At 48.1% G+C, this 11,308-nt stretch overlaps 1 protein-coding gene across 2 annotated transcripts; it reads right to left on the reverse strand.

The window, feature by feature from the left end:
* Positions 1 to 608: 608 nt before the first annotated feature.
* On the reverse strand, positions 609 to 9,676 carry DYNLL2 (dynein light chain LC8-type 2). Of its 2 annotated transcripts, none has more exons than XM_051994207.1 (3): positions 9,321 to 9,676; positions 5,255 to 5,393; positions 609 to 2,654 (listed from the first exon to the last, which is right to left on the reverse strand). In XM_051994207.1, the coding sequence occupies exons 2-3, from the start codon at positions 5,384 to 5,386 to the stop codon at positions 2,517 to 2,519; spliced, it is 270 nt and encodes an 89-aa protein (XP_051850167.1). In that variant the 5' UTR covers positions 5,387 to 5,393; positions 9,321 to 9,676; the 3' UTR covers positions 609 to 2,516. The 2 variants fall into 2 exon arrangements, with proteins under 2 accessions (XP_051850167.1, XP_051850168.1); XM_051994208.1 differs by lacking the exon at positions 9,321 to 9,676 and adding an exon at positions 7,997 to 8,089.
* Between the last annotated feature and the right edge of the window lie 1,632 nt (positions 9,677 to 11,308).

Raw genomic sequence — 11,308 nt, forward strand, 5'->3', positions numbered from 1 at the left:
CTAGCGTAGTAACTCCAGGTTGGATAAGGAAAAGTTATCATTAATCCTAGGGGTAGCTAAAACCAAGTTTCATCTCTTCTTCACCTCTATCTCCCTTAAACCTGGTATTATCAAACCAAAGACCAGTAGAACATCAATTTATTTTTGAGAAATTTCCAATAGTCCTATTTGGAGCAACAAAGGCCACCCCTCCCTCCATCTTAACTTCCCCACTCACCCACAAGGCCTTTAGAAACTACCACAGCTAGGAGCTTCTATTCTCAACTTGCAATTTGCTTATTTCAGTAAATGGGCCTTTAGACTTAGGAGATCGACTGGAGATGCGACCCAAAACTCACCTCCCTAACACCAAGGATCTAACCTGGATCCAAGCTCAGGGATGAATGTACTGATCATCCCCACTTAATAAATCCACCCTTAGGTCCTTAAAGACCATCCCCATTTAACAAATACACCCTATTGCAGCTGAGCCCTAATCAAAAGACTCATCCTTCATTTGATTATCCCACCTCCCTTTATTCATTTAAGGAAGAGGAGGAAGACATCCCTCCAACTTGAATCTCAAACTCCCTTTACCCACTCCATCCCCCCAAAAAACACAAAACAAGTTTGAAGTGCATCAATCAATTTTTAATGTCCAAGAGAGGAATGGAGGCAGAGCAAGGGGGATGAGGAAGGGGAGGGGCAGCCACCCCTGCTCCAAGAGAATAAAGACAAAAAAAGAGAGATGAACACAAACCAGACACTTTCAATTGGCCTTACAAGTCAAAGGGGTAGGGGAAAGGGAGACAACACAAACTCAAACATTTACTTAAAAAAAAAATCTAATATCCAAGCAATTTATCACAGACAGCACATCCTTCACTGCCCAGTTTATAATACAAAGAACATCCTATCACTGCCCAGCCCCCCCCCCCCACCCCCAATGCAGGTTTCCTCTAGCATTGTAAAGAAAGGTGGAAAGCACAGAAGACCAGGGGGAAGGGGAAGGGTAGTCCATTCTGCCAGGACTTAAAAGCTTGAAAAAATGAGCTTCATTCATCCCTAATTCCCCAACATCTACCCCATCCCCAGAACAATATTTTGGACAAGACACAGAAAGATAAGCAGTTCAAGGCATTAGCTTTCCCTCTCACCTCGATTTCACAATTGACCCTTTTTAAGCCTCTACATTCCCCTAAGCTGAAGCCCTGTCCTTTCCCATTAGGGTTTCCCCACTTCCTTTATGACTTTCTTCCCCCTTCATCTATGCTGCAAGATGAGTTCCCAGAGGAGCTCCCCAAAATCATTTAACACCAAAACCACCAGTTCTGCTCCCCCAACCCTGAAACACTGGCATGCACCTTAACCAGCGGCTCTGCGTTTCACCAAGTCACACCTTCTGCAGCCTACAACTGAGAACCAGCTCCCAGGATGAGAGTCTAAGACTTCTCTATTCATCCCATGGATCCCCCACTGGAGACCATCTCCTGCGCTAGGAGCTGCAATGAGCACTGTGCCCAGATCACTCAGCTGTCCCCAAACCCCCTTCACTGTGCCCTTCTATAGACAGACACACAGACACACACATTCTGTTTCTCTCAAAGACTTCGCAAATACAGAAAGGAGGAAGGTTCAGACCCGATCAAAGTCACTGGAAATTCCCTGGCCCATCAGCTAACAGGGAGTCTAACCTAAGGGGGACTCTTCCAAGGAAGTGGAGGAGTTAATGAGTTGGACATGGCCAGACTGGGGATATGGAATGAGAGAAAATGGAATAATCTTGCCCCTAGCATCCTCCCAATCTGAGCACCAGCAGGGAAAAAAAAAAAAAAAATAGCCTAATGCACCAAATCCACAAAGACACACACACAAACATACACACCTCTTAGACACTCCCTTAAGCACTAATGAAGACAGCAAGACAAGTCTCTGCCCCCCCACCCCCAACCCACCCCACCACAAAGAGTTTCCAGGGCCTCTCTAGAGGATTCTCACCCCCTGCCCAACTTACAATCCAAGAACACTTGGATTCACATTATGGGGGAACCAATGTCCCCTTTTCTCGATCCCTCCCCCCCATCCCAACCCTAACACATTATCCCCACCCCCCTAGCTTTCCTCAAGCCTTCCAAAGAAGGCACCCATCATGGGAAGGATTAAGTTGAGCACTCCAAAATCCTTGGGGAGAGGGAGGGGTTATTTCTCCTTTTAAGCTTTTTTAGGGGGACAGGAGAATTTGTTTTGAGAGATATTTCCTAGTGCAATACAACCAAAGGAGGGGGGGAATGTATTTTTTTTTTAAATTAAACAACAGAAAGCAGCCTTCTTCCCCAGGCAACTAAACAGAAGTAGGTTTTTTGTTTTTTGTTTTTTGTTTTACTGCAACATATACACATGAAGTCGGGTATACAATCCATGCAGTAGCACAGCCATTGGAGAGGAAATCCTGGTGCCAGCCTTCAGTGCATATAACAGTCTCAGCTCCGCCTGCCACCACCGCTGCCCACCTCCAGCCACCGCCACCACTGCGCCACCTAGCCGGACTTGAAAAGGAGGATTGCAACTTGACCCAAGTAAAAATAGATGAAGTGCTTTGTCTCATGTGTGACGTAGCTGCCAAAATTTCGACCCACAATACAATGCCACGTGGGGTTATATTTCTTGTCGAATTCCTAAGAGGAAATAAGAGTTGGGGTGGTTAGGGAGGGCCTGGGGGGGGAGGGGAGATCAGGGAACTCTCTCATCAGTATCTGGGCCCTGGGTAGGCTTAGTTGGTACCTTACCTGACTCCCTATCTACCCCCCTACTTTCCCTTCCCTACCCCCACCAATGACTTCAGCTCTAAACTGTGAGAGCTCAGGTTCTAAAGTTAACTAGATTCTTCCTCCCTCTTTCATCAATAATGAATCACATCATGGGCTAATTATTCCAGCCCCTCTGGCCTTAGCCACTTTACAGGTAAACATTGGTCATCTTTCTCTTTCTCTACCCCAGGGGAACCCTGGTTCCCCTCAAATCTACATTTGGGGAATCTGGAAAGCCAGACAATCTCCCCAAATCATTAAAAAGCAAGCATGCCTGGACCTTTACTGACTTCCAGAACACGAAATCACCACAGCCTCAAGTTATAAACAGGGTCCCTGAAATTGAGAGATGGAAGGGAGGAACCTTCTCTCTAGGTTGTTTGGTTAAAGTCAACCCCAATAAATCAGCTTAAACTCAGTAAATATTATATTCTAAGAAAATGTACGCTCCCTGAGGGTAGTCACAGTTTTGCTTTTCTCCTTGTACCCCTAGTACCTAACTCAATATTTTGTACATAGTGGGCATATTTCTTTTAACTTAAATTTCTCTTTCAAATGCAGAATCAGGAGCAGGAGCCTAGGAGGAGAAGTCATGAGAACTTAATGACAAAATTTGAATTCATCCTTTCCATGAGCTAAGTTGAAAGGAAAGAGGTGTTAACAAGGCAGACAATGTTCTATCTTCTCAACCCAGCAGTTGTTTCAATTGTCTTTTTTTATCAATTTCAACTGTCTTACTGAAGTATCTTTAGGATATCCTGGAAATCAGATATGTTTAGGTATATAAGGTCTGTGCACCAAAATTTGGAACTCTGCTCAAATGATCCAGCTGTAGTGGGCAAATTTCCCCAAAGCCTGTAGTTCAATCAACTACATTTAAAGAGGCAGTGGTATAAAAGTGGTATATAGTAATTAGGTGACACGTTATATAGTACTACACATGGAAGTGAGGAAAAGTTCAAATCCAGACTCAGACAATTTACTAGTTGTGTGACTCTAAGTAAGTCAACTTAACCTCCCTCAGCCTCAGTTTCCACATCTGTTAAATAGGGATGACAGCATCTATTTGACAGAATTCTTTTGAGAATTTTACATATGTAAAAAGCTTTGTGAGCAGCTATCTAAATATTAAATATTTTCACTGTTATCATATAAAGAATACTAGAATAAGGACCGCTAGAAACCTGGATTCTGGTCCCTAATCTGCTACTAAACAAGCAGTGGTAGCCTTGAAGGAAATTATTTCTCTGGGGCCCTATTTCCTCACCCATGAAATTCAGAAGCTGGATAGATTACCATGTCTAAGCTGGAAGGAACTTTGGGGATCATCTGGTTCAACCTTCTCATTTTACAAGAGGAAGAAACTGAGCCTTAGAGGTCAAATAGCATGCCCAAAGTCACACTGCAAGTTAATGGCTGAGCCATGAGATCAGAGCTCTAGTCTCCCCACACCCAACCCAGCAGTCTTCCCAAGCAGATCTAGAATTGGTCTCTAATGTCCCTTCCAGTGCTGCAATACTATTATAAGAGGTCATCCATTCTCAAATGGCACTGGGCCATTTCCCAACTGAGATGTGATATTTTGATCAGAATCTCCACAAAGCATTTCTCCCCACTGATTTCTGTCATAATTTTAAAGGTTATGTTTTCACTTTAGACTATTCAGTAATTGACCACAGGATTCCAATATTTATGCCTCAGTCAAGCACTTAATGATGTCCAAAAACACACTTATGAAGCCACTTAAAAGGAATCCTATAATTTGTGTTCCAAATAATCTAACTTCCTCTGACTCTGGAGAGCAAGAGGTAACTGGAATGTGGGAGAAGAACAAAGGACTCTGACCAGAAGTGGATTCCAATTCCAGCTTTGTCACCTACTTCCTAATAATCCTTTTGTAAAGGGAAGACTCCTCTCTTAGTTTACCTGCAATATAAATTCTCACGCAGGGAAAGTGAGAAGAGAACAGGTCAACAACAGTCCTGTCTCTGATATTGGTAGTTACCAATCTGAATGGATATGATGATGTTTTGTTTTTCAGTCCTGCCTAACTCTCCATGACCCCATTTGGGGTTTTCTTGGCAGGGATACTAGAGCAGTTTGCCATTTCCTTCTCCAGTTCATTTTACAGCTGAGGAACAGAGGCAAACAGGATCACACAGCTATCGAGTGTCTGAGGCTGGATTTGAACTCAGGGAGATAGATGTCTTCCTGACACCAGGTGCTAGGTTCTATCTACTTCACCACCTAGCTGCCCTACTCATTTGCATTATATTTCCCTGTACAAGGGAAAGCCTAAGTTTGGTGACATTCTATTCCCCGCCATCTTTCGAGTGTCTCTCTCTCTCGCAACAAGCAGGATATATATGCATGAAATAATGCTGCTAAGCTGTCTAGCACTCTGGACTCCCAGCTGCTGGGTCAGCCGCCACATTAGCCCTCAGCTCGCCCCTCTTCCCATGCTGTACCTTCTTGATATAGGCAGCGATGTCCTTCTCTATGTTGTACTTCTCCATAGCCTGCGTTGCACAGTCAACCGCGTCCTGCTGCATGTCCTCAGACATGTCTGCGTTCTTGATCACTGCCTTCCGGTCAGACATGGCGGCACTATAGCAAAAACACATGTGGCGGTCAGTCTGGCTCCTCGCTCCACAGCTCTGAGGTCTGAGGGCCTCACTGGGTGCAGAACCTCATTCTAGAAATTCTGAAAACAGGAGAAAACGGCAGCCCGGCATTGATCGGGGGCTTGTAAAATTCTCCCAAACTCAGGTGGCTCATGGGACACTCATTCAAAGGAGCAAAGGAATGAGAAACACAATCCACTTTAGAAGTGTGTTATTGCAAATACAAAACCAAACCGAAGTCATGAAAATAAACTTCTGTACCTCTGGAGAGCAAGAAGCAACCAGTATGGGAGAATAAAGAACTTAGAAGCAGAAGTCCTGGCTCTGTCACTTGCCTAAGTGACCTGATCACCGTTCTGGGACTCACGAATATAAGCTTCCCTGACCCTGAAGAAAGAGGCAACCAGTATGGGAGAAGAACAAAGCAGAAATGCCTTCTAGTCCTGGCTCTGTCAATGCCTAAGTGACCTGATCACTTTTCTGGGACTCAGTTTCCTCATCTGCAAAATAAGGGGATTGGAGAAGTCTTTTTCCATCTCTCAATCGTATGCTTCCCATTTTAGCAGGCAAGAGGCTTGGAAGACTCAGACTCAGGACCATGTGCCAGCCTCCCACTCAAACCTTGTAGTACTTTGAATTCTTCTTTGACCCTCTTCCACCCTCCCTAGCAGGGGGTGTGTCCACTCCAGCATGGTCCAGTGGTTTAGTACTTTACTCTCAACTCTACCACTGATTTCCCCATATAAGAGGAGCAAAAAAGGTTTCTCTTGAGTCTCAGTTTCTGTATCTACCAAGGGGTTCTAATGTTGCTCGTCTCCTCAAAGTTAGACTAAAACACTTTGTTTCAATAAAAACTAAGTGGAGAAAATAGTGATAGATATGTAGATGATCTGTGGATGTGGATAGTACCTTGTAGGTGGCACATCAATAGGAAAAATTATTATTTTAATGTTCCTCCTGTCAAAAAACAACCAAAAAAACCTCTGATGGCATCCTAGAATACACAAACCCAGAGTTTACCCCCTGACTCAGACATAAAAGAAAAACCACCAGAGGGCACTCAGGCTTCTTCCCTAATAAAATCAAAGAGGAAAAGACATTTAGGTGAGACTCCAACAACCTTCCTACCCTCCTCTTCCCTACCTCCCCTTACCCCAATATTACATCTAATACCATGCCATGGAGATCCCACTGTTGGAGCTTCCCCCCTTGGCATCCAATCTGCTGGGCAAAAGTAGTTTCCCATCTTACCTCATTCTACCTTGGGCATGCACAGGAAACCTGAACAGTGAGAACTACATTAGTCTCCTCAAAACCAGAGATCTATAAATTCATTGATCTCTAGGCCCATCTTCTGCCTATCCCCTCCCCCCCTTCCCTTGGCCTATAGCAAACAACAATCTCTCATTTGGCAGTGCAGGAAAGATACAACTGCCACAGCTTCAGTGGTAGTGAATGATACGGAAGTGTCTCAAGTAGAGCTCTTCTACCTGGAGGGGAGGTGATTCAGGCAATAGGAGTTTAAAGGGCAGGACTACACACAACCTCCCCCCCCACACACACAAGACAGCAGTGCCTCGGAGGCACAATCTCGTTGTAAAAAAGGGCCAGGAGACAAGGGTTCCATTCTGAAACACAGAACATTCTTTCCTTCCTGCATATAACCTAGCCAAGGCTGCCTCCTTCATCCCATTCCCATCATGACCTTGGGAATTCCCTTTATCTCATTTGAACCTTCCCATTTCTCAGATCAGCTAGGTATATAAAATACTATGTAGCTGTAACTATTCCAAAGAAAGATAATTTTCCATTATCCTAATCATTCCTGATTCATAGGAAAGATAACAAGGGAGGCAGATAAGGAAAGCACCAGGGAATAAAATTTGGATTTAAATCCCAGTAGTATTGCCTGGTAGTCTTTCTGCTGCTCATTCTAAATTTATTTATTCAGAGTTACTATAAGGAGAGCCTGTTTACAAAACCTAAAAGGGGAGGGTGAAGGGAAGGGGTTGGGGTTGGCCTCAGGAAACACAAGTACAAATTTGGATGTTTTATCTAGAAATTTCACCTGCTCCCCAGTCTGCTCCCCAAAGTCCAAATGAACAACTTTGTTACAGTAATTAAAACCCAGCCTACTCTCCAGAAAAGAGCCAGCCAGTTACATAATGTCAGTCTTGTGACTACAATGCCACAATTATTCCCCCTCCCCATGGCCCCCTACACATACAAGCCAGAGTCCAGTCTAACCTGCCTCAAGGCTTACCTCTCTCAATTCAAGAAAGACCCTGTCCTCAAAATGGAAAAAGTAATGGATTAGGACTCAAAAGAAAACCAAGAAGATTTGAGCCATTAGAATGTTTTTTTTTTTTTAAGAGAAAAAATTAGGGGCAGGGGCTTGCAGGCCAACTCCCCCAAACCCTCACCCTCCATTTTGCATCAGGTAGAGACAATTTTAAGAGACTGTCAGAGCTTCCCAGTTCCCTCAATAACATCTATTTCTCCCTTCCTCACCCCTAGGAGCTTCCCCTCCTGACCTCCCCCATCTGCTGCCTGAAGATCTTGTTCCTTTTCCCTGCTCTTTCTTACCCAGGGGTTGGCTCTCCAAAAGGGGATCGCTGAAGGGCAAGTGAGGTTCTGAAGTAAAAACGAAATCCTGCTTTCCTTCCAGGCGATCTCAGTCCCTGCTCCTTCCCCCTTGGCCCAACCCTGCCAGGTCTGCAGGGCCTGGTCCACCGAGCCTCTCTCACCCCGCCCCCATCGGCCTGGAGCTGCGCCGGGAGTGACTGGGCGTCCTCTCTGCAGGAAGGACACCCCGGAGGGGGGCAGCATCGGGAGCCGCGTCACGCCCGGTGCCCTCTCCACCCCATCCCCCCTCACCTCCTGCCTAGGGCCCCCAAACACCAGAAAACGGGAAGCCTACAGGGGTGGGCGGGGGAACACCTCAGCAGTCCGGTGCCCCCGAGGGACACGTCTAAAGGGGCACAGGAACGAAGAGATCCGTCCCCTCCAGGGCAGACGCTGGGGCTAGACGACGAGTAGTCTCCCAGGTTAAGGGAGGGTCCAACGTGGGTTGGAATCCAGAGAGTTCGAAATCCCACCCAGCCCACCTCCCACGTGAAAGAGGCTGGGGCTGCCTGGGGAGCACTGCAAGGGGGCTGCCCGAGTACGTGGGAATCCCACCCTCCATTCCCCGTCGGGCCGGCCCTGGAGCAATCCAAGGCTGAGGGACCTTAATGGGGGTCCAAACCCCAAAGGTAGCGATCCCCCCCCTCCATGTCGGGCAGGAGTTGAGGCAGCCCCGCTGCAGGCCAAGGTTAAGGAAGGAGGAGAGCCGAGCTGCGAGCTGCACGGAGCTAACACTACCGCTCCAGGGGGGAGGAGAGCGATGGGAGGCTGGCGTCTAAACTTGCTCCAGGTTTAGAGAGCGGCAAGCAAGGCCTCAGATTCCTCCTTCCAGCCCCAGCCCCTTTCCATCCTCCTCCCCCCCCTCCCCTTCTTTGCTGGATAATAAAGGTGGGGCTAGGAGGCATTGTGGGAAGCAACAGCAGGAGCCGCAGAGGGCAAAGCAGCTAGGCGGCCTCCAAACTGGCCCAAGGAGCCATCCACGGGCCCTGGAGGTGGAAGACGTGGGGGAGGTGGAAAAGGAACGCGGAGGAGACTTCAGGCCAGAGGTGCCCAGGCCCGGTCCCTTAGCCCGAGGCCACCACCTGCCTTCCCCTCCCGCCCCCTCCCACCTCTACCCGGCGCCCCAAGCAGCCAGCTTCAAATCCCCACCCATTAGGCCGCCAGTTTGGATCGGTTCCCTCCCCCAGGTCTCCCTCGGGAGCCCCCTCCCCCATGCACGCACCTCGCCAAGCACACTTCCCCTCCCCCCTCCTTCCCAGGCACATCCCCTGGCCCAACCGCTCACCTTCACAGTGACAAGTCCTCGCACGCAGCCCCCTCGAGGGAGCAAAAATCAAAGGTGGTAGGCTAAGGAGCCGATGCGGGGGAGGGGGGTGGGGACGGGGGAAGGGGGACGGGGGCGGTGTCCCCTTTGCTGCTCCTGCAGCAGCCGCCGCCGCAGGTGGCTCAGCTCCAGTGCCCCGCGGCCCCGGCCCCGGCCCCGTGCGCGCAGTCCTTACTTCCTAGCTGGTTTCCTCCGATCCCTCCCGCGCCCGCTCTCGCTCCCCCTTTCTCTCTCTCTCGGTGGGTAGGTAGCTCCCACGCTAGCACAGCTTCCCTCGGATCTGATCTGCTCTGCTGCTGAGCTCCGGCTGGCGCGCTGCCCCCCCCAGAAATAGAACCCCGCCCCTACCCCCCACCCCTCCCCACGCGCTGTCGCCGGGCCTCCCCATTGGCTGCGCCAGCCCGGCCCCGCACTGCGGGCTTCTCCCCGCGCCGCTCTCGCCCCACATCTTGTTTCCTCCCACAATGCCCCTGGGCAGAAGGAGAGATTGGGATGGGGAGGGCTGGTTTAAGGAGGGACTGGGGGTGGGGAGGGAGAGACACCTTACGGCGAAGGGAAGGTGGAAAAAAGAGACGGTCTTTGACCATTTAGAAGGAAAAGCTGAAAACCTACAGACGGTATAGATGGAGGTTCCAGACCTGTTAAGAAATAGGCCCTCACCCACTCCTAGAGAAAAATGGATTGGAGACCCCAACTATAGGGGGAAAAGAGGGATGCACCTGTGGAGAAGGAGAGTACAGCCTCACAGAGGGGATGGAGCACGAACAATCAGAAGTCTCCTTTTCCCTCCATGGCTTTGGATGGCCCGTTCTGCCCGCCTCCCCCAACCTTTTTTCCCCTTTGAGCTTGAGGCAAGGACAGGGAACTTGGTAACTCGTTGTCCCCTAAGCTGTACGATGCCCTCTGGTCCCCCAGGAGAAACATTTTTGCCCGTGGCTTATATTTGTCTGGTCAGAGTTGCAGGGTGGACACGCATGTGCAAAAATGCCCCACGAGTTTGCATTCGGGGATCCCAGGCTCCTCTTCCCGGACCATTTTATTCCTTCCAGCAATGATCCCCTTCCCAGAAGCAAAGTAAGCTGCGCTGGGCCAATGAATCAAACCCACCAGGAAGAAAATGGTCAAAGCTTTTGGCTGTGAAGTTAGCGAGGAGGGTTGAGTGAGAGAGGGATGACAAGGCTGAATGTAGTGTGGCTGCCTAGAGCTGAAGCAACTCTACTGGCAGAGACAGGGTGTGTACCCAGGGTGCTCAAAGAGAAGAGCTAGAAAGCTTTTCTTTTCTTTTCTTAGGTCTGTTTCATCCAGTGGATATGTCCCTAGAGTGAAAGTAGGGGAGGTTCCTTTCCAAGCATGAGATCATGTCCATTCCCCGTCTGCCAGCCAATTTCCAAACTGGGAAAATGAGATTCAACCCTTCAGCATGAAATGAATTCAAGGAGAGTATATTAAGTTGATAAATTTCCCAATTCTGTATATTTTTTATATGTACATCCTGTGTGTATATATGAATGTATATCATCATTGGATGTTGTTTCCCTCATTAAATTGTGAGTTCCTTGAAAGTAAGGCCTTTTTTTGTATCCTAGCACTTAATATAATGCCTGCCATATAGTAGGGGCTTAATAAATGCTTCTTACTGACTTGCTCACTACAGAATATGGGTTTCTGTGGGAGATCTCCACATGGCATGACCACTGGCACCAAAAATAAAAAAAAAAAAGATAAAAACAAAGGGGGAGTGATTGGAACTCATTCCAGGAGCTCCTTTCCCCTCTCCACAAAAGTGAACTAAGAGATCTGTTCTCTGACTTTTTTTCTTATACCTTGAGAAGACAGAGCAAAATACAACTGAATGAACCTTAATTCTAATGTGAGGGATGGGGAGTTGGGGGGGGAGGTGAATCCATACCACCAGGACTACTTTCATGCAAGGAACAGTTGATGGGTGT

This window comes from Antechinus flavipes, chromosome 4 (assembly GCF_016432865.1).
Source record: "Antechinus flavipes isolate AdamAnt ecotype Samford, QLD, Australia chromosome 4, AdamAnt_v2, whole genome shotgun sequence".
Taxonomy (NCBI): domain Eukaryota; kingdom Metazoa; phylum Chordata; class Mammalia; order Dasyuromorphia; family Dasyuridae; genus Antechinus; species Antechinus flavipes.